Here is a 22,677-nt window from a genome sequence, read left to right as displayed (position 1 = left end):
GTCAGTCTAAAATTAACTGTAGTAAAAACCGCCTGTTTAAATCTAAATAATAAAGAGAGGTTGGAAAATGGTAATGTAAAAATGAATTATGACTGCTTTGACTACATAAACCACAAACATCATAAGTGCACCTCAAGGGGAAAAAGTAGGATATGAAGCCTTTAAAGTTTACCACCCTGCGCCTTCTGTCATCAATAATTCATGCATGAATTTAAACACATTCACAAGTGATTTCAGTGCAACATGGCAAAACATGAGCCAGCACAGTGGTATCCCGATGTGTGCAGTCATTAATTATTAATACCCCAGCTCATTCATTCATCACATTGCTCTAAACCTAACTATTTAACTGCAATAACCAAACTCACTGTTGGAAATATGATACTAAAACCTGGTCTGAAAGAGTTCAAGTAGTGTTTTTAATTGTGCATTTTGCATGTTTATATTGAATTATGTTTTAAATAAGGGTTGGTCCTATGGCCAGAATGTAAGTAGAGATGGGCCATATGACAGTATTTTATCACTGTTCTGCTTTTTCAGTGTTTTGTAGAAATTTTTAGTAAGAATATTGACCAACTGCATGCTTAATTAAAAAGTCTTCAGATATCATGATGTTATGTTTTTGTGATTATTGCGCACCCATATTTCAGCAAACAGCAGCTAAAATTCCCTATTCCAAACAGTAGTAGGGAAAAGTGACACACAAACAGTAAGGGTGCACAAATGCTACAACCTACCTCAGAAACAGGGTTAATTGTGTAATCCGATGGAAGGGTTGTAACAGTCCTTAAAAAGTGTGATACATCAACGTAACACTCAAAAAAACGTTAATACAGTTCTATGTCTTAAAGCAGCATATTGTGAGAGTTGCCATGTTTTGCTCCTAGGCTCCCCCTTACAGTTGGGAAGTGTGATTTGTGATTTGAGACAGTAGAGCAATGTAACATTAGAATTCTCGCAAGCGTTTTCCTGCCCACCTTACCAAAGTTACATGATTTTGAAGTTGTTATTTTAAGGTAACAATGCTACATGGTTTCCAACCTAAATACACAAAAGTATCTACAGCAAAATAACTATTAGTGAAAAGAAGTGATAAATTATGTTATAGTGATACACAATGTGCTTTTCTAAGCATATCAGGAATATCATACTTGATCAAATGCATGTTTCATTACAAGCAGTGTAATTAGTCTAATTTAATTGGATGAAAAGTGCAGCACATTTTAAATTGTTCTGCTTAGTACAGGAAAGTATTTGAATGGTCAATTTAGAAAACATATGAAAATAAATTATTTGTATTGTGATGTCTCCTTTAAATATAATATCATAATTTGACCATATCGCCCAGCCCCTGTGCTTTAGCCTAGCTAGCTCTCACTGTGAGTTATTTATATGCATTAAAACAGTGCTATATCACAGTCACCAAGATGAATATTAAAATATATCAAAGTGAATTTTGAGAGTTTTTGGAGAATTTACAAATTTTTCATTTGACAGTTGCAAAAATACTATTAAAGACAATTAGAAAATCTTAACAAATATGAAACCCTAAATGAACAGTCTGCCATCCATTGAGTTGCTTGTTACAATGCAGTGGATATATCTATACTGAGCACTGGCTGTTGTTTTTGCATTTGTTCTATAATTGTTCTGAAACTGTAGTTTTATGACACATAGAGCTGTTCAGTGTTCCAGAAGTACACTGAAAGGTGTTTGAAGGTTTATTGAAAATGGAGACCAAAAGTAGATTTGCTATTTATGAAATGCTACATTGTCTTAAAAATGATATGAATCATTAGGCAAACACTATTTTAATAACGTTACAACTTTAATAACTCAACTTAACCTCTTGAGACCCTACGTCCTCATATGGAGACATTACATTTCTGCTTCTCTGCACCATGATACTTAATTTTTTAAAACTTTGACCCTTCGGCCTCGTATAAAAAAAAGTTTCAAAAACAACTTCCTGTACAAAGACTAACTTTTATACTTCTTTCTTCTTGAGATTAGGTCATACTAATTCCAAATAGGAGGAATTAAAAATGCACACCAAGCAAAAAGTCTGGGTCTAATGATGGGAGTTGCAGTTTTTCATGGCATTGCAAATACTTCCTAGATTATACAACATACATAAAGCATCTTTCTGGGTCCTTCCAAAGGCAACTATGTAGAGGCTTTATATTTACTACGAAATTGATGAATTAGCTGTGGCTTATATATAAGCATATGAACACACTTTCCGTGGTGAGGTGAGTCTGTGTGTCGGAGTAGAATTCCATGCCATGAGATTTAGGGTAGCATCAGTTCCGCACACGAGGTAAGCATCCAGCAGTGCTGTTATTATAGATCCAGTGCTACTTTTAACTCCACTTTTTTTTGTACTTCCAGCTGATGGTAGTTCTTCTTCATGTGCCGCAGTTCTACTCTCTTGCCAGAACAAGTATTTGTCTGCTCTGTTATTGTGTGCTGGGAATGCTGAGCTGTGGTCATTAGCATGTTTTTTTTCCACTTATTTGGTTTCATTACCTTTAATTCAAAGTCATTGTAAATATATCATCGGAATAAATAGTACGAGTGAGAGAGAACACAAGAGAGGAAGTGAGAGAGGCAGAGAAAATGAGAGAGCCACATTGGGTCACTGGGGGATGAGCGGGCATATGCCAGTTGTTAAGAAAGTGAGAGAGACGGGGACCTACAGAGGAATGCTGGAGGGATGAGAAAAAAAAGGAGGGAACGAGGGAGGGGGGAGAGAGAGAGAGAGAGAGAGAGAGGGCTGGAGGGCTGCTATTTAATGTGATAAATGGGTTGTGACAGTGCATCTCAAAACCCCCTCCAACCAGGGAGCAAGACACGGAAATAGAAAGCAGGATTGGGCTTGGAAAAATAATAAGGAAAAAAAAAGAAAAAGAATGCGAGCGATTCGGAGGAAGTGCGCGATAAGATGGACGGAGGGGCTTTATTCTTTTTAACGTGGCCTCAGCGACAGTGGCTCCGTTTTCTGAGATAACAGAGATAACAGCAGGGAATCCTCTAAGTCATTTTGCAGAAAAGAAGGAAAGGAGTAAAGAAAGAAAGAGAAGACAAAGAGGATGAGGAGTCAGGACAGCAGCGAGTCTGAAAAGAGAGGAGCTTTTGAGCGCAGAAGAGAAAAAATGCGAGGGGAAAATCTGAGTTGCCCTTACTTAATTTACAACATTCTTGATTTGGGTCCAATTAAAGATACACAGCACAGGCTTTTCGAATGAAAGCTAGCATTGTGCGCCAATGCACGGACTTCAGGCCAACGTTTTATTGAGTGTCAAATATCTTGTTGCTCGTTAGAAAGAGGGAGGGTCGCTAGGTGGATATTGTCCTTTGCGGATAAAGAAATGTGTCTGGAATCTGGCATTGAGGGACAAACTCCTTGTCCTGGCACTGTACTCAAGTTTCATTAGTCCTTCAGTATTTTTAGTTGTGCTTCACTTTTGGCTAGTTGGTAATCTTTCATAGTTTAGAAGCAGGAATAGTTTATTGCTACCAAAAGATGACCTTTAGGAAGCCGAGGAGCACTACAAGGTGGATTACACTACAGAATCCCGCCCTTTGGGTTTGTTAGCATCAGCTACACTCAAGCAACATTGACTTGTCAAGGTAGTGGAACTCTTTTTGGTGCTATACTCTGTATACCACAGATGTGAAGAACCCTCTAATCAGACAGAGAAGCATTTAAGCATTCTAATGGTTCTTTGAGTTCTCATGTTTCGTAAAAAACAATGCCTTTACTAAAGAACCTGTGCAGCAACAGATGATCTTCTGTCTCTGATGTCTCTGACATCTATATTGTAGATCAACTTGATATGAGTGTCTAATAGAGCGGATACAGTGTTTAAAAACTCCAGCAGCACTGCTGTGCCTGAATCACTCGTACCAGCTCAACACACACTAACACACCACCACCATGCTGAGAATTACCCACTACCTACATAATACCTGCTCTGTGGTGGTGCTGTGGGGTCCTGACCATTAGAGAACAGGGTGAAAGGAGGCTAATCGAGTATGCAGAGAAAGTGATCCTATATGGAACCTTGAGCTGATATAATGAGCCGAGTTCATTCCAAACCAGGGGTGGTCATAATAACTTTCTGATATATTTCTGTAATGTGCATTGTGATAACAAATAAGTGCTAAAAATGGTTTATTGAGTAACCTAATGTGGTTTTTCTATGGCATTGTTCAAAGAACCATTTGTAGCACGTTTATTGTTACGAGTGTACAGTTTTCCAACACTGTTGTATTCTAAAGTGTCAAAACTTGCATAATCTTTGTCTCCGTAGCTTACATCCAGTTCAGTTTCCTTCCTTAGAAGCACACACTCACCCATACACACCCAGACACATAGTAGTTCTTGAAGTGAACACAGTGTGAATGTTGATGAGATTTTAATGTTATACTGGCTGTTGGATTATTCACTTGGTTAAAAATGTATGTTGTACTTTAAGTGTCTACATTTTAAGAATGTTTGCATAGTGAAGTGTGTGTGTGTGTGTGTGTGTGTGTATGTGTGTGTGTAAAAATACTGATAGAATGTTAATATGAGGTTTTGTGTTGCAGTGTGGATGGCCCGGTTCTCTCAGGAGCCAGCAGACCAGTCCGTGGTTCTGGGCCAGAGAGTGGTCCTGTCCTGTGTAGTCTTCAACTACTCGGGCATTGTGCAGTGGACCAAGGATGGACTGGCCTTAGGCATTGGAGAGGACCTCCGTGGTTAGTCAAATAGCTCTCTCTTTCTCACACTGTTTTAATTTCTCAGTTCCTCTGTCCTCTTGCATGGTGCATGTTAAAATCCAGGCGGACGTCAGTAAAACAGGCAAAATTACACCTTATTGTAATGTATAGGTAGTACATAAAGCCTCTGTATCTAATCAAACACAATATATTTTAACACATCCCCATGCACAGGTCAGCAAAAATTTGGGACACTCGCAAAGGCTCAGCTTTTCATTTGACAAAGTCTCAGACCTTGATTAGCAAATCAGGCCTGAGGCATCTCATCAGCTGTAATTAGAGGCTGTCAGCTCAATTCAGTTTCTAAGCCTTGTAAATTCACTGACTCTTCAAACCTTGGGCTTAAACTCATCAAAGATGAGCTCCTCTAAGCAACTGTCTAAAGATCTGAAAACTGAAGTAATCAACGCTTACAAGGCAAGGAAGACTGTGAGAAGATGGCCAAGTGTTTTTAGCTTGTGGATTGTACAGTGTAAACTGTGGAGGTCAAGATGAGATCTGGAAGATCAAGAAAACTCTCAGAGAGAACTGTTCAAATGCTGGTTAGACAAGCAAATTAAAACCCCATTTAACTGCCAAAACATGCAGGAAGGCTTAGCTGAATTAGAGGGGTGGTGCACTGTTCAACTGTGCAGCGTTGCTTGCACGCACACACATTTGTCACAGAAGAGTCATAAGGAGGAAGGAGGAAAGTCACAAAACTGAACATTACAATTGAACGTTATAAAAAGAAGACCTATCAACTGTGCAGTAATGGGTGTGGATCTATCATATTTTGGGGTTGTGTTGCCCCTGTTGGCTATGGTAATAGTGCACAGGTGGAGAGAAATATGTGTATCACAAAATACTTGAATATCCTGGATGCAAATATCAACCATCTGTGAAAAGGCTCTCGAAGTCACATGACTTAAATATCACAGCCAAAGGTTCCCAAAATTTTGGATGTTCTTTGTTTAATTCTATTATTTACTTGAATTTTCCCCTCATTTTTGGTCAATCGCATGTTAAAGGACAGGCTTGTGTACTATAGTGCAATATTTACAATAACACTATTTTGTATAATTTGTAGTGTAATTGTGATTAAAATGATCAGTCATTATGTTTTGGTATAATAAAGCATATGCAATTGATTGTATAGCGTTCACTTAAGGGATGTAACAATACAGTGTATGATTTTATGTCCAATATTGTACAGCACAGCTTAAGTACACAAATGCTCTACTTATATTAATAATACAAGTATATACTCTACTTATAATAATGTTGAATACTCAAAAGAAATATTAACATATTAATATCAGCCACCTGTTCAAACACTCCTTATGGCTGTATTGAAAAATGTATCGAATCACACTGTATAGTATCAAATCAAACTGCGAGTTTAGTGAATTACACCCGTAATCTCCTTATAACTGAACTCTCTCTCCTTTTCTCTCTCTCGCACTCTCTCTCTCTTTCTGGTTGCAGTGTTGTATTGTTGTTGTAATGCTTCAGTGCTCTGTCCCGTGGCTTTTAAACAGAATCATGTGAATGAGCACCGGTGCAGTTGCCTGCACACACACACACACACACACACACACACAGTCTCTCACCATCCACTCAGATGAAAGATGAAAACACACACAGTGAACATGATGAGCACAACACACAGGCGTGCATAGAAAAATGCCCACAGATACACTAAACCAGCTAACTCATGCAGTTTCCACAGAGATAAAAGACAAGAGAGAGAGAGACAGAAGTAGACAGTGTGAGAGAGGGAGAGAGAGAGAATGATGTAATCCACAGCAGTATTTCTGTCATTTTTCTTGCAGCAGCAACTAGAAAAGCCCATGTCATAAGGCTGCTCAATTTTACACTGCCTCAGAGAACACACTCTTCTGCCACCTAGTGGAGACCAAAACCACGCATCTGTTTGGGTGTGTGCATGCAAGCAGGTCGGTGTGTGCAGTTCTGTGAGAGAGTGTGTCTACAGAACAGGCAGCTGGCACCAGATGCCTCTAAACCACATCCTCCCTTAGTCCACAGTTGTAAATTTCAGGTGCTCTACAGTGGAGTCCTAGGGCACACGTTGACCTGTGCGGTGGTTCCCAAACCGGCTCTCTGGGCCCACACATTTTTGCTCGATCCTGGGACACAGGGAGTAGGGGCTCTGCAGCCCTGAGGAAAACAAATTTAATGTTATAAACCTTGAAAAGCTTGAACCATCAAAAATGGCCTACAAATATTTTCTTCTTTAAACTGGAGTGTTTATTTGACCTTAAAAAAAAAAGAAGAATAACATGTTGCATATATGACTTTATTTTGTCATATCTGATACATCTGGAGTTTATTGCTGAAAGCAGGCTTTTTAAACAGACTAAAGATCATACAGAACATATAATTATTTAACCCTTAATTGTCTTGAGTTGCTTTCCAAAAGTAAATTTGAGTTCATTTAATCTTTGGAATCTGTATGTATTTTTCTGGTGCATGCAGTGCACATATAATCCAACAGAGAGCATATTTTTCCCTTTATGTTGTTAATTAATCTTTATGTCATTTATTATCAGTGTTTCACCAAAACTCAATTTTGCATGCTAAACAGTGCTGTGAAGAAAAGACTTGTGTCTGTGTTGTGTGTTTTAGCCTGGCCACGGTACCGTGTGTTGCGGATGGTCGACATTGGACAGTACAACCTGGAGATCACCTCTGCCGAATTGTCCGATGACTCTCTGTATGAGTGCCAGGCTACAGAAGCAGCCCTCCGCTCACGCAGGGCCAAACTTACTGTTCTTAGTAAGTGTGTGTGTGTGTGTGTGTGTGTGTGTGTGTGTGTGTGTGTGTGTGCGTGTGGTATGGATGAGTTATAGGACTGAGGAAATATACTACTTGCATGCTTTTGATAAACCAATTTGTGATTTACACACTGTCCGCCTAACCCCAAAAGTAAGTGACTCCTGATTGGCCAGGACAGGTTTGGTTTCTTTAGTTTTACAGTAAAGCTACGAATCTAATGGAGATAACTAGCTGCAGAAGTTCATCATATGTCTAAATGTCAAATAGATATCATATGCTAATTTATCTCAAATAGATTTGCTTATGTAGCTTCTGACCCTTTCTAAAAGGGGGTTCTGAAAAGGCAGTGGATTTGTATAGAAGCATAGCAACTGAAAGAACCTCAGCTAAAGATCTGAATGTTTGCTCAGTTTAATGGTTTTCTAAGTTGAATGTATTTTTTGAATGCTTCTTAAAAAAATATTATATGGTTCTGTGCAGCACCAGAAATGGTTCTACTGTTGTTACTAACCTGTGAGCCCTTTTTCAGTATTATGTAGAATCATTTTGCTTAGAATGGGCTTGGATTGGAAAATTCAATACTTTTGTGGTACCAATGAATCAAAAAATCCTGTTACTCAGTGCTGATATTTAGTTTGTCAGCGTCCGTTAGCCAATGAACACGCTTACTACAAAATCTAGACTGCTGATTTACTGTCTGAATATTTTGTATGCATGTTATTACATTGAGAAACCGATACTCTGCATGACTGAAATATGATGAATGGATGCACATAAATGAAATGTATTATTAACACACTTCCTGACAAAAAGAGCAGAGACAAAAAGATAGTGCCTGTGTTGATATAATATATTGTATTTATGTAAGACCACTTCAAATGATATAATAATGCAAATTCAAAGCACCATTCTTTTTCTATGGAATGTGGCCCTATTGATTAGCCTGAAGCCCATTATGGTCAGTCAGTAATCCCTCTTCAGGTACTTCACACTCATTTGTGGTTCAAGCCACACTCACTTTTGGTTTGTAATGTAACATAAAGCTATCTCCAAAATTGAGAAAAATGCTTCCTAACTTTCAATAGAAGTCACTGGAAAAAGATTTTAGTCCAAGCCATTTTGCAGCATTTCTATTTGCCCATTTATCATGAAAAGCATGTAAAGAAGAACTGCCAGCTTCAGAATTTGTCAAAAAGTAAAAGTGGAAAAAAAGGAGATTTTGCTGCAAGGTTTTTGTAAGATGGTGACAGTTTACATTATTTAATTGCCGCTCTTAATCCAAAGCCCTTTACATCAGAATCACGTTACACAGATAGGTTACTGTAGTGTTAGGAGTCTTGCTCAAGGACTCTTATTGCTGTAGCGTGGTGTGCTTGCCTGGCAAGGGAATTAAACCCTAGTTTAAATTGAGTGGTGCTGTTAGCCACTATGCTAGATCATCTGCACTGAGAACCAGCCCTATATCTGACACTGCATGCTATTGTTAGCTCTAAAAACCCACTCACAAAACTGAATAGGGAATTCAGGCTCCTGCAGTTTCAGAACAATGTCAGAACCTGCAGAAACAGGTGTATTTTTGATGACTGAATAACTTAAGTGTGTGTAATAGTTTATGCATGCAGTTTGCATGATGCTAATTGTGCACTGCAAATGTAATCAAGACTGAACTACATTTGGGGTAAAGGGGGAACTGTGTAAATTTGTATCCCATTATTACACATCATTACACATTAGGAGGAGCTTTTTTGCCAAGACATTTTTAATGGTGTCGTCTGTACTGTTTCATCCCGTGTGCTGAGCATGCGGTGTAGCACGTGTAGGATGTGTGTTCTCTGAGTGATCTCTGTATATGTGTATGTGTGTGTGTTGTCTAGTTCCTCCCGATGAGCCGGTGATTGAGGGCTCCCCAGAGCTTCTCCTCACTGCAGGGGTTCCCCACAACCTCAGCTGCGTGTCCCGGGGAGCCAAGCCCCCTGCTGCTATAGAATGGCAAAAAGACGGGCTGCCTATAGAGGGAGCGTTCAGCACAACGGTGAGACGCGCACACACACTGACACAAATACGCAAACTCTTTAACGCGGTTCTCTCATCATACTTGTTCTTTAGTGCAGACTTGCTTTAAAACATCTGGCAGAAAAACCTTCATATCTTCAAAACAATAACTTTATAGAAGAAAGTTCTTAATTTAACAAACTTTCTTATGGTCCGTTCATATTTTTTTATTAGGAAATGCAGTCTATGCTTGTTTCAAATGAAACCATAATACTATATATAATATTAGCAAATATTGTAATAACAATATAATAATTTCTCCTTCTTGAATCGAAGCCGCAGTTTATTCTCAGACAACGAGACAGAAGGATGAATTGCCTCTGTCCTCTCTTTCTGTTCAGGAAGTGCTCCCGGACAGGAAGCGTGTGACCACGAGAAGCTTCCTGCCCGTCCTCCCGGTGGACACAGACACTGGGAAAAACTTCACCTGCATGGCCACCAACCCGGCCGTGCCCATGGGCAAACGCACCACCATCACTCTCAACGTCCACCGTGAGTGTGCCTCTCCACACCCTCTATGCACTACTGTTCAGAGATCCACTGTTTTCAAACATTACACTGAGACTCATACAGACAGGCCTACATACATGCATGCATGATTTCAGCATAAGGCTAGTACCCAGTGATGTCATAGGTTTCAGATAAACAGGATGCTATAAAAAATGTATAGTCCATTTTACACCAGACACAGTTACCATGCTGCTTTCTGTGCCATGAGCAATAAACCCTTATGTTAGCTGATGTATTCTTTTACCTCTATTGGGTGCGGCACATGTGTAAGGTGCAAAAAGCTTGCAATTTCTCCCTAGAAACTATAACAAACTACAAAAAAAATCTGTGGGTGCTTAGTGTCGTTGTACTCAAGTTCAGTCCAGGTCCCAAAACAGCAAATTAGTATTCTTGGTCTTGACATTATTTTACATAGTTTTATCTTCTGGTCTTGAGACCAGATGATGTCTTCTTCTTCTTTTCAATGAACACTTTTTTTCTGTCTGAAGAGACAGAGACACTTTTTTTTCACTATTTTGGGTGCCTTTTTTGGATGCCTTGTATTTCTTAGATGTCTTGTAGATGCTCACCTTACATTTAGCTACCATTCAACTAAATGCCTTAACTCTGAATCAACCCTAAAACCTAAAATGTGAATCCTAAAATGGTAAGGTTGATGTTAGGGTTCGAGTTGGGAGTAGGGTTAAGATCAGTAGAGAATCATTAAGAACATTAAGTTCAGTTGCATTTAATGATGAGGCAATGGATCATCCCAGTAAAGTATTACCCTCAAATGTTGTCTACATGAAGACTGCTTAATTGTTACATGGAATAAAGACCCCTTAAGTTGTACTCAGATGTGGACGTGCACACACACAGCCTGTCTAGTCCCTGTAGAGACGTATTGGAGCAGATAAACATGAACCTATTAGCACCATGCCTAATGCCAAGAGTAAGTTTCAGAGGTATAACCCCCCCCCCAGCATAGAGCTGTGGAGCAGTGGAACTGTGTTCTCTGGAATGATGGATGGTGCATCATCCAATACTTTTGGGAGGAGTTGGGGATGAGTTGAGGTGGTGATCAACTGAGATCCTGCCTCACTAACGCTCTTGTTGCTCTTTGTAGCAATTCTCTAAAATGGTAAAGACAGTTCTCCAACAAAAGCAGGATACATTCTTAAATACCCTTGATTTCAGAAGAAAAACAGTGAATGAGCAGGTGTCCCAATACTTTTCACAAGAATAATTCTGTAGTCATTAAGAATGCAGTAGGTGATGCTGGGTTATATTAGTAATGTAAATTTATTACTGTGATCCCTATCTGGACAGACCCTCCTGTGGTGGTGTTGTCCATTGAGCCACGCTCTGTGCTGGAAGGCGAGAGAGTGACCTTCACCTGCCAAGCCACTGCCAACCCCCCAATTATGGGCTACAAGTATGTTTCTCACTGATTTTACTTGCAATTATTAGTGCCAAGTATATCTGGATATTTTTTCTCAGCATTACTTCTATTAATATATGATCAGTTATAAATTTGATATAGTCACACAACTTTTACTACTTTTATGTTGTATGGTTTGTCTTCATTAAGTCACAATTTTCTCTGAGCTAGATGGGCTAAGGGCGGTGTGGTCATCCAGGGCGCGAGAGAGAGCGTGTTCATCACCAAGGCTGACCATTCTTTCTTCACTGAGCCTGTCTCCTGCCAAGTTTTTAATGCCGTGGGGAGCACCAATGTCAGCATACTGGTGGACGTTCACTGTAAGGAACTGCTTACTAAATCTTGTCTATGCAGACTTTATATTTGTAGTCATATTTGATCTTTACATATACTCATCTGACCAGACTTTAAATGGAGGGGATGTAATAATTGAATTAAATTTAATAAATATAGCTACATTGACTGTTGAACAATTGATATAGAAGTTTATAGTTATTACTGCAATTGGACAACTGTTTCAGTGTAATTACTTAATTATTTAATATAGTTACATCTGCAGTCTGTATAAATAGTCTGTATAAACTTTAGACTTATTTCCATTAAATTCATTGTCAGCCACTGTCAAAAACATGGCACACACACATACTCACTATCAGAAAACATCAGTTTTTAATGTACAGCCTTACAATTAAAGTTGCTTTAGATGGTTCTTTTGACGATGACATGGAAGAACCACATTTGGTTCCATAAAGAACTATGAGCCTCATTCACCAATATCCTCGTAAGACTGTTCATAAATGTGTTCCTGACAGAAGTCCTAACAAAAGGTCTACGTCAGATTCATGAGGTGTTTTTAAATTGCAGAACTGTTCTCAGCTATGCACTTACATCAATCAGCCATAACATTAACACTATCCGCCTATTATTGAGTAGGTCCCCCTTGTGTCGCCTCATCAGATCTGACCATGTAAGGCATGGACTTTACAAGACCTTTGAAGGTGTTCTGTGGGATCTGACACCAAGACATAAGTAGCAGATCCTGTAGAAGTCCTGTAAAGTTGTAAGGTTTGGTCAATGAGACTTAGGTGCCCATGAGCCTTTCACTGGTTCTTTCTTGGACCACTCTTGGTAGGTACTGGCTGCTGTATAACGGGAACACAACACAAGATCTGATTGTTCACTTGCTGCCTAAATATATCCCAACCCTTGACAGATGTCACCACAGGAGCGTGTTCTAATGTTATGGCTGATTGATGTATCATGACGGATTCCATTGTCCTCATAAATTGAACATATGCCAAAAAAAAAAAAAAACACTGGTCAATGTCAGAATCTTTGTGAAAGCGCTTTTACAAACATATTACTTTATGGAGCCAAAAGTGCTTAGTCTATGGCACCACTCAAAGAACCATTTGCACCTCGTTTACATCTCAGTACTGCTCACTCTCTCTCTCTTTGTTTTGCCCTCATCCATAGTTGGTCCTATCCTGGTGGTAGAGCCGAAGCCAGTGACTGTGGACATGGACTCTGATGTCACTTTAAACTGCAAGTGGGCCGGGAATCCCCCTCTCACTCTCACATGGACTAAAAAGGGCTCTAGTATGGTGAGGAATCCAAAGATCTCTGAAAAACACTCATTAGTTTTCCACTTTCTGTTTCTCCTGCGTCGACTTTTTCTTTCATTTTGACACTTTCACAAAGGCTTTCTCTGCATTTCATCTCTCTTTAACGCCGCCACTACCTGTCTGCCTGCTGCATTCTCTTTGCTGATGACTCTGGAGTGTCTTCTTCTTTCAGTCCTTCTGACATAAATAGTTCCTCCCCGTTGTGGTGCAAAATAGAGCGCACGCTCTCGCACTCCTTTCCTTCATGCTGTGTGGCCTTGGTTTATTTTTTCAATTTTTTTGTTGAACTTTGCGTGGTGTTGAGGTTGGAAAGGTGCTACATCACAGTTGCTTTTACCATCATGGAATTTGTTTTGCTTATACCTGACCCCTTCCCTCTATCTCCCTCTAGGTCCTGAGTAATAATAACCAGCTGTATTTAAAGTCGGTGAGCCAGGCAGATGCAGGCCAGTACGTGTGTAAGGCTATAGTGCCCAGAATCGGTGTGGGAGAAACAGAGGTCACTCTTACTGTTAACGGTCAGTAACAACGCCAGGGATGTTATATGTTCTTAGTATGTGTTGTCAGTGTAATTGCAGACATTAGGGCCTATATTAACCATTGTGTAGTGTTAATGTTCTGTATTGTCCACGTGTCCTAAGGGTAAAATATGACCTCAAAACAATCTATGTACAATCAATTCCAACCTAAAAAAAGATCATTTCATTTTTTTTCTCTGCTGTTAAACATGGTGGGTAATTTTCGACCTTTTAGACTACACAGGGTTAATTGATAAAGCTTGTTGTGACTTGAGCCTTTGGCCTTTGCTGTTTGATTTATTGGACCATTCTATTAAAGTGCCAACCATTAAATATTGCTGTATTACCCGTTAAGACTCATATTACTATACTAACAATTTGAATGTTCTGTATTAAAAAATGTGTGAATTCCAAGCTGACAAATGTCATTAAGGTTGCATGCTCTGGCATTAAATATATGTCAAATCTAGGGCCGCATATGTAAATGGCTCATGTCATATGTAAAAGAAAATTTCACATCTGAGTCACTTTAAGGCAGAAAATCGACTGCTTTACAATATTTACTCTCCACAACAGTAACCAGTATTTTGGCTACTTAAAGACTGCTCCTTGCCTTTTGAAACATTTAAGCGTTACACTAGTTCTTCTGGCTCTCCTGGAAGCCTTTAGTAAAGAACCCTTGACAAATCTTTTTACAGTTGTAGTATTGTACGGTCTAAAGAGTTTTCATATCAATCAGTATTGCTGTAATTTGACAGTAAAGCGCTATTTTTGTAATCCTTGCTCGGGCATGCAATTTAAGTCAAACTGTCAGGTCTGGTTCTTCAGCTGTATGGTTACAGAGATGTCTATGTGTGTGTACAGGTCCCCCCATCATCTCCAGTGAGCCAGTGCAGTATGCAGTCAGAGGAGAGAGAGGGGAGGTGAAGTGTTACATCGCCAGCACTCCTCCACCAGACAAGATCGTAAGTCTCTGAATTGATGACTGAGTAACACTTTATTTTGATGGACCTCTGCAGATGCTGTGAAGATTGACTGAACTTTAACCTGAAACCTAAACATGAAGCTGGGGCTTTGGATAATTCTTTGAGTTTCAAACAGACAGTTTGAGAAGAATTTATGAATAAGCCTCACAGGGCCATTAAAATGGGCAATATTATTTGTTAAACACATTATTCATGGTATAAGGATACAACATTGTATTGTAAAAAATATAAACATTGTCAAAGCCTTGGGTTAGATATGTAATATTTAAGTTTCTCATAATTGTCATCCTGTATCTTAATAACAGACTTACACAAGATATATATAGCTGTTATGCCAGATGTTTTTGCAGGAAATCAGCATAGACTTTTAAAACAGCCTGATCTCCTAGTGAAAAGGTCCACCTTTGTCGTTTTAATCGTCTTGTAAAGCGACTTTTTGCTACATTGAGAGAAAACTCAACCTCTAGCGGCCAAGAAAAGACTGCTGGTGACACCTCTTAGAGTCACCTCATAACTGAGAGTCGACTCGCCAACCCAACATTACGCTAACCAAGCAAAAACCAAGCATTATTCTTAACCTAAACTGAACCTACACCTTAATATACATCTAAACCTAACCTTAACCCTTGTTCTTAACCTAACCTTAACCATAGTAAAATGAGAAATCCTTACCGTTTCTCCATTAATGTCTGTCCATTAGTTTCTTTTATCTTACAAAAAGTTCATAAACATTCCCTCCAACATTATCTCCTAGCAGTGTTTTTTCAGTTTTTCTATGAGTACAGTTGTAAGGTCTTGTGTGTGTGTTTGTGTTTATTCCACTCAACAGCGCTAACGATGGACGGGTAAAAAACAATCAAATAGATTGTATTTTTGAACTAGAACAATCAACCAATATGGATGTTTCCGTATGAGATCAGACCCCTTGAACTCTTTTTTGTAGTTTTAAGGTTTGGAGCCCTACCTTACATCCTGTGCAAGGTGCGTCATGATGCTCTTTGCTATCATACACCCCGCCAACAGTCTGTTTTCACGCCTTCCAGCTGCGTTGTTTAAATAGCAACGGTGCTCGCCAATATATCTACGCGGATGGGTGTGCTGGTCTCGAAATGAGGTGTGTTTAGGTACATTTTTGGCGTATTGCTATCTTGGCAACGGAAAACACAGGTGCACCACTGACTGAAAACAACCTAGACAGACGTCAGCAGTCAGACTTTTATTGCTATCTTGGCAGTGAATTGTCAACACAGGCGTGTGCCCAATGTGTGTACTCCCCCGATTTGAAAGAGCAATCCGCCATTGTCAGACTGCACCCAGCTCTTAAAGGGAAGGCGTACTTTTCCCGTCGTTACGATAGCAAAGATGCACTGCTGCCCTAAATCAAGCTATGCGGTGGGCGGTTGGCGGCTCGCCTAAAGATCGCTAAAATAGGGAGTATATTGTTCAGTAAGTATTATCGACTATTTTTGCTACTATAAAGCACAAAATATAAATGACTTTAGCTACCATAAATTATTCAGTAACTTGCATCATTTAAGGATAAGGAAATGAGATGTTGGGCTTTTTAGGGTCAACTAACATGAACTTTAGGAATTTCCTTTAGGTTTCCTTTATCACAATTGATTAGTTCAAATTTACAATTTCTAAAGCAATTCTCTTAGTACTAATTTGCATGGGTTCTTTTATGAATGTAAGTATATAAAATATAAACATAAAAAAGTTCAGAGCAAAGATGATCATGAAATGCCTACTTTAAAATAAGTGCTGAAACTTGCATGTGTGCATTTCTAAATGGTGGGTTAGCATGAAAGTTGAGAAAGCTGCTTGCAGTTTTAGAAGCAGAAAGTTGGAAAGGTTCACCTGAATCACATTAAAAATGTGCGAAATGAGTGCAACTAGACTGGGCAAACGAAACCTGTGCTCTCTGCGACCGAGTAAAACCCAAATGCCTTAGCTCAGCGCTATCCACATTTAGCCACATCTCTCTTCAGTCTGTGGATGACTGTAATGTGGAATGACTAGCAGCCGAGGCCCTAATGCAGCTTCAGAGGGTGATTTATGAAATATGAAATATGGGAACAGGGCACTTGTTCCCTGCATGCCTGGCCCCCGTGTACTCTCCGTTTGCGCAGTAAATGGAGGCTTATCATGAACATGTGGAGTTATGCATTTTTAAATATGCTCATAGTTCAGTATGAATAATACAGCGCTTTTCAGTGGAGTTTTAAAAGGAGAAAGTGTGAGGCTTTCTCACCATTTTCGAACCCCCTTGTCACAGAATAGAAAGGGCATTTAGCTAGTTGCTGATGTGAAGTGGTAAGTGTGTGTGTGTGTGTGTGTGTGTCTGTGTGTGTGTGTGTGTGTGTGTGTGTGTGTGTTCATAGGGCAGGTAGAGATGAGATGAGAGGCAGTGTTTTATGGATGAAAATGTGAGCATTGGAATGAACTTCACAGCACATTATTAATGCAGTGATATTAAGATTGGAGAAGGATTCTTCTTTGTTCTTAGGACACTTAGGACTCAGAGCAGTGTTAGAAGTCTTGTGACAATATCAGTAAGTTAAGTGCAGAGTAAGCGAGCAATAATAAGTAGGTTCAGTGCACGCTAAGCAAGCACTATGCACTCACTGAGCAATGTATTAGGAAGACTGATACACTTACTCGTTGATGCAATTATCTAATCAGCCAATCATATGACTGTAAGACAATGCATAAAAAGATGCAGATACAGGCCAGCGGCTTTAGGTAATGTTCACATCAACCATCAGAATGGGGGAAAGTGTGATCTCAGTGATTTTGAGTGGTTTGAGTGATCCAATCCAGTGGATCAGTAACAGGGCAGCTCCAGGGATATTTTAATGGATTGAGTACCTGCTATTTTAATCCCAGTCCATTTCCAAGTCTTTGTTTCAACTAACTATGGTGTTTCACGTACCATCTGGTGACCTAAAGGCACCATTACCAGACATTATTGTCCAGCCAGCAGCAGTGAGCATGTTCTCAGAAGATAAATAAGAGTTTAGAGTCTGCAGTGTGGAGCTATTTTACAATTTAACATGAATATAGACCATAATATCTAAAACTGTATAAAACTATGCCAGAAATGCTCTGTTTTGCCAGCGGGAGAACTGCACACATCTATTTTTAAATCAGCCCTGAACAGCACATTTAGAAACAAATGGAGGCTAATGCTAATGCTAATACACATGCTATAGAAACCCAATAGCTATAGAAATCATGTCAAATCATGCTATAGAAATCATGTCAACATGGACCACATCACAAAACAAGAGATTCAGATTAAAACTTGTTGCCCTGGAGGAGTGTAAACAAATCTTTGTGCAATTATAGATTATTTTCCATTTATAATAATATTTAATGCTCTACATATCCACTATCTGAAAATATGAATTTGGGTTGCAGAAGTATGAGGGGGAAAAAATATAAAGATTGAGGTGTATTGTTTATATTCTCTATATCTAAGTTCTATATTTTCTATATATATATATATATATATATATATATATATATATATATATATATATATATAAACAGTTCCTGCGGTCACATTTGTGCATCAATCATGGTGTGTGTGTGTGTGTATGTCAGGTGTGGGCATGGAAGGAGAACGTGTGGGAGAAGGAGAAGGGAACTCTACCAGAGCGTTACACGGTAGAACAGAGCAAGCCTTCGTCTGATGGAGGAGCAGTGCTGTCCACACTCACCATCAACAACGTCATGGAGTCTGACTTCCAGTCCACCTACAACTGCACAGCATGGAACGCATTCGGCCCAGGCACCATGATCATCACTTTGGAAGAGACTGGTATGGATACACACACACACACACACACACACACACACACTTGCACACACTTTTATGTAACATCTGGATTTGTGGTCATACAATGTTCACTGGCCATACAATTACTTGTCCTATAAATGTAGCAAAACAAACACACACACTGCTGGCATATCAGCATGGTTTTTATGACCTCTACTGCATCATTTCTGTACTAATGTACTATATGTCCAAATGTTTGTGGACACCCCTTCTAATCAAATTGAATGCAGTCAGCTATTTTAACTTACTTCCATTGCTGACACACATGTGCAAATGTACACACACAGCTTGTCTAGTCCCATGTGTCCATATAATGTACTTGGTTATGCATCCACAAATCCACTAATCAAGGAGTACAGCAGTCTTTTCTTAGAGTTCCTGTCCATCTTATCCCAGTCTTCTTCATCAATTTTGGAAATTTGGGTGTACCCCTCTGTTGAAAAACCATCACGCACATATTTGGACCTACAAACTCTGCAGTTGTCATCCTGGAATTTTTCATGTACAAAATGAATCACATTTTTTTATATCTAGTTGTCCACAAAGTCAGGACATCCGTGTCCTGCAAATGTAGGAAAACGAAAACACACTTGTGGGCATTTTAGTGCTGTTGTCAAGGTCTTTGCTAAAGTGCCCTGCAATAACCAGAGCCATATTGTCCAGATGAAGAGTTCAGGTCACCAGTGAATGTTCTCAGGAAGGGACATTTCCTTCATTAGGAAGCATAAAGGGATAACATGGTGAAAATGACATTGAAAGGACATGTTTCAGAGAACACAGTGGCTGGACATTTTACTGACGTTTTGACCTGAAATTCTCTCACCCACAGAAATAGTCCCAGTTGGTATCATTGCTGGTGGCACTGTCGGCTGTTCCATTCTGCTATTGCTCTGTCTGCTGGCATTAGTGCTTTTCCTGTATCGTCAGCGGAAAGGAAGTGAGTACACACACACACACACTGAAATCTTTACTATGGCTTTTACTGGCTTAATAAAATTAATATTCATTGCGCTGTCAGTTACAAGGGAAGAATTTCAGTGTTAACAGCGGGATAAATTCCTCCAGCAACCCACAAATTCAAAGCAGATCAGCGCATTTTAAATACTAGGACAACATGGCGAGTAACCAGCGTGATATGAACGCTGATCATAAGCCGTAATCTTGACTTGACTTTAATATCTTATGAGCAGAATTAAAAAGGACAGGAATTAAAGATGCTGTGTTGTTTTCAGGTCGCCGTGGGGTCACACTCGGCAAGCCAGATATCAAGGTGGAGACGATAAATAAAGAGACCCACAGCCTAGAGGAAGATACGGGCAGCGTCTCTACAGCAACCCGCATGGTCAAGGCCATGTACTCTGTGAGTATAAGGCAGTGATTACAACACACTGTAGAGCAACAGTCTTGGAGTAGGCTAGGAATTTTGTTAGTAACTCTAAAAGGCTATTCTATAACAAGCATTAGATGTAGTTGATTGGATTAGGGCTGTGTCAGGAATTTGACTCACTTGTGCAGCGTGTGTAATTTGTGTATGGGTCAGCTAAGCTAATAATAGGCTAAGATGCTGCCATGCAGTCTCAAATGCAGCATATTCCAAACTTAATTATTCCTCAGTTCATTTCAAGAGTAAGGGAACTGATTTCTGACTGATTTTAGTGGCACATGTACATTGCAAGACTTCTACAGGAGGATCCAAACTCTTGGTTGAGTCATTTTAGGGTTCTTCAGTCTGTTTTTGACCCTTTGCGAAGAGATGTAGCATCCCTTTTTACAGAGGTTCTGCAAAGAGCCATCACAGAACGGTTCCTGGCACCAAAGCCCGGTGGGAACCTGAGTGTCGCATCATATTTTCATCACAGCTTCTGGATATGTGCCTCAAGAGTGCAGTGACAGAATACATCAGAAAGCCAGGGATATTACAACCTGCAGTAATTTGGGTTTATGTCTGCAGTACAGTGCTCTTAAGAGTGCAGCAAAGCAAGGGATGTTGTGTTCTTGTTCACATTGACGTGTTTCACATCAAACCTAAAGAACCTTAGATAGAAAGTCATAGTTTGGCCTGATGATTTTGTATTATTGTGAACATTTGTATTACTACTCTCAAGGCCGTGCATTACTGTGGTCTTCCCACAGTTCAGAAGTGTTGACGGCTCATTGATCTCATAAAACAGTCATGAACTACACCCCATAAAAGTGTATTTCATTAATGGGTTGCATTGCTGACACATATAAACAGATAAACATGAACATATTGGCACCATGCTTAGTGCCAGGTGTGGGCTAGAGGAGTATAAAGCACCCTTGCATTGAGCTGTGGAGCAGTGGAACTGCGTTTTATGGAATGATGGTGCTCCATCCAATACTTTTGGAATTTAGGGAGTAGCGGGTGAGGTGGGTGGTGATCATCAGACACTCTGACCTTACTAAAACTCTTGTCACTGAATTCGATCAAATCCTTACAGTAATGCTCCAAAATCTAGTAGAAAGTCTTCCCTGGACCGTACAGACATTTAGTAGGCTGAACGTTTTTTTTTTTTTTAATTCCCTTCATTTTGGAAGAAACGATGAATGAGTAGATGTCTCAATACTTTTGACCATATATAGTATGTGTGTATATGAAGTATTTTACAATGACTTATATATTATCATAAACAATTCTGAGCTTGTGAAGAGATGATTAAACACACCCACCTTTCAGAGCTTCATCAGAAATGTGCCTGTTGTAGATACCAAAGAAGGTTCAGAGAGCACATGAAGGTGAAGGTGTATGTCGGTTTAGTGTAGCTTGAAGGGATTAGAACTTTTTAACATCTTGTAAAAATTATGGAAAAGCATTGTAGGCATTTTAGTGTCTTCGTTCTTACCACAGCTTTGTAAAAAAGAAAAAACAAACCCTCAAGAATCCCACAACACCATCAAGGACACTTAAAAGATTTTACAAACCCAGGCTTGTAATTAATTCATTAGGATGGTAAATGTGTCTGTAAGTGATGCCCTGTAGTTCAGGTGACCACTAACCTACACACACACAACTAACTCCAGATCCCATACAACAACTGTTACTAATGCCGCTAGGGAACTAAAACCAGTTAAACACAACTGTCATTTTATTAACCATTTCTTAACTGATATTCTGGAGACGGGTCCTCACTAACCTGCAGTCCAACAGTGCTTTTTACTCCCTGTTTGAATCTAAAACACTACATGTAAAACTGAATGTAATCCTCTCTTCTTTTTCGACCTCCCTCTCCTCCTTTTTTTATCTTTCTCCTTCACCTCCTCTTAACCCGTTGCTTTTCCTCCCCTCTTGCGTTGTTCATCCCCCCGTCTTGGTTTGGCTTCTTGTCGTTTATGGTTTAGTTTTTGCCCTCTGTGACCCTCTCTCCCTCCTCCCAGCCCTTTAAAGATGACGATCTCAAGCAGGAGCTGCGCAGTGACACTCTGGACACACGCCCGGACTATGAGCTCAAGGTGAGTAACATCAATCTCATACACAGGCACACACATCCACACACACACACACACACACACACACACACACACACACACACACTCACACTAACAGATGCAGTACTGTTTTCACACTGTATAATTCACTTTGCATTATGATTTATATGGAATTGCATAATTAATGACAGCTATTTATATTAATTATTTAGATTACATTATATTCAGTCTACACCAATCAGCCATAACATTATCAACACTGACAAGTAAAAAACATTGATTATCTCCATCTACAGTGACTGACTTCATCTGTTAATGAGTGGATATATTAGTAAGTGAACAGTCAGTTCTTGAAGGTGATGTGTTAAAGGCAGAACAAATGGGCAAGAGTAGGAATCTCAGCCACTTTGACAAAGGACTAAACTGTGGCTCATTGATGTGATCCATGGAAGCCTCACTTCACAACTTATAGGACTTAAAGGATCTGCTGCTAACATCTTGATGCCAGATACCACAGGACGCCTTCAGAGGTCTTGGAGTCCAGGCCTCATCTGTTGTGGCAGCACAAAAAGGGGTATCCAGTCAGTATTAGGCAGATGATATTAATGTTATGGCTGATCAGTGTATATTCTGAATTGACAGGTATGAGTCTGTACTTCTATTTTATTTATTTGTTTGATGTCAAACAAAAAATTGGGTTTTCTTTCATACAAAATGAGAGCTGTTCCCATAA

The 22,677-nt window shown here is 39.5% G+C and overlaps 1 protein-coding gene across 3 annotated transcripts in view; it reads left to right on the top strand.

Annotated features, from left to right (window-relative positions):
* The window catches only part of kirrel1a (kirre like nephrin family adhesion molecule 1a), a 43,559-nt gene that overhangs the window by 16,507 nt on the left and 4,375 nt on the right, over nt 1-22,677 (top strand). Inside the window, exons 1-14 of one of the 3 annotated variants that reach the window (XM_072687856.1) lie at nt 3,599-3,633; nt 4,594-4,743; nt 7,393-7,542; nt 9,417-9,574; nt 9,936-10,086; nt 11,413-11,518; nt 11,696-11,844; nt 13,001-13,128; nt 13,541-13,667; nt 14,532-14,632; nt 18,263-18,479; nt 19,327-19,434; nt 19,730-19,857; nt 21,858-21,968. In XM_072687856.1, coding sequence (XP_072543957.1) covers nt 4,599-4,743; nt 7,393-7,542; nt 9,417-9,574; nt 9,936-10,086; nt 11,413-11,518; nt 11,696-11,844; nt 13,001-13,128; nt 13,541-13,667; nt 14,532-14,632; nt 18,263-18,479; nt 19,327-19,434; nt 19,730-19,857; nt 21,858-21,968 — 1,779 coding nt within the window. In that variant the 5' untranslated portion in view covers nt 3,599-3,633; nt 4,594-4,598. Of the gene's footprint in view, nt 1-3,598; nt 3,634-4,593; nt 4,744-7,392; nt 7,543-9,416; nt 9,575-9,935; nt 10,087-11,412; nt 11,519-11,695; nt 11,845-13,000; nt 13,129-13,540; nt 13,668-14,531; nt 14,633-18,262; nt 18,480-19,326; nt 19,435-19,729; nt 19,858-21,857; nt 21,969-22,677 lie in introns of those variants that run through there. The other 2 variants (XM_072687855.1, XM_072687854.1) reach the window with 2 other exon arrangements.

Source organism: Salminus brasiliensis, chromosome 9 (genome assembly GCF_030463535.1).
Source record: "Salminus brasiliensis chromosome 9, fSalBra1.hap2, whole genome shotgun sequence".
In the NCBI taxonomy this organism is placed as follows: Eukaryota; Metazoa; Chordata; class Actinopteri; order Characiformes; family Bryconidae; genus Salminus; species Salminus brasiliensis.
This window is presented reverse-complemented; position numbering and strand designations above follow the sequence as displayed.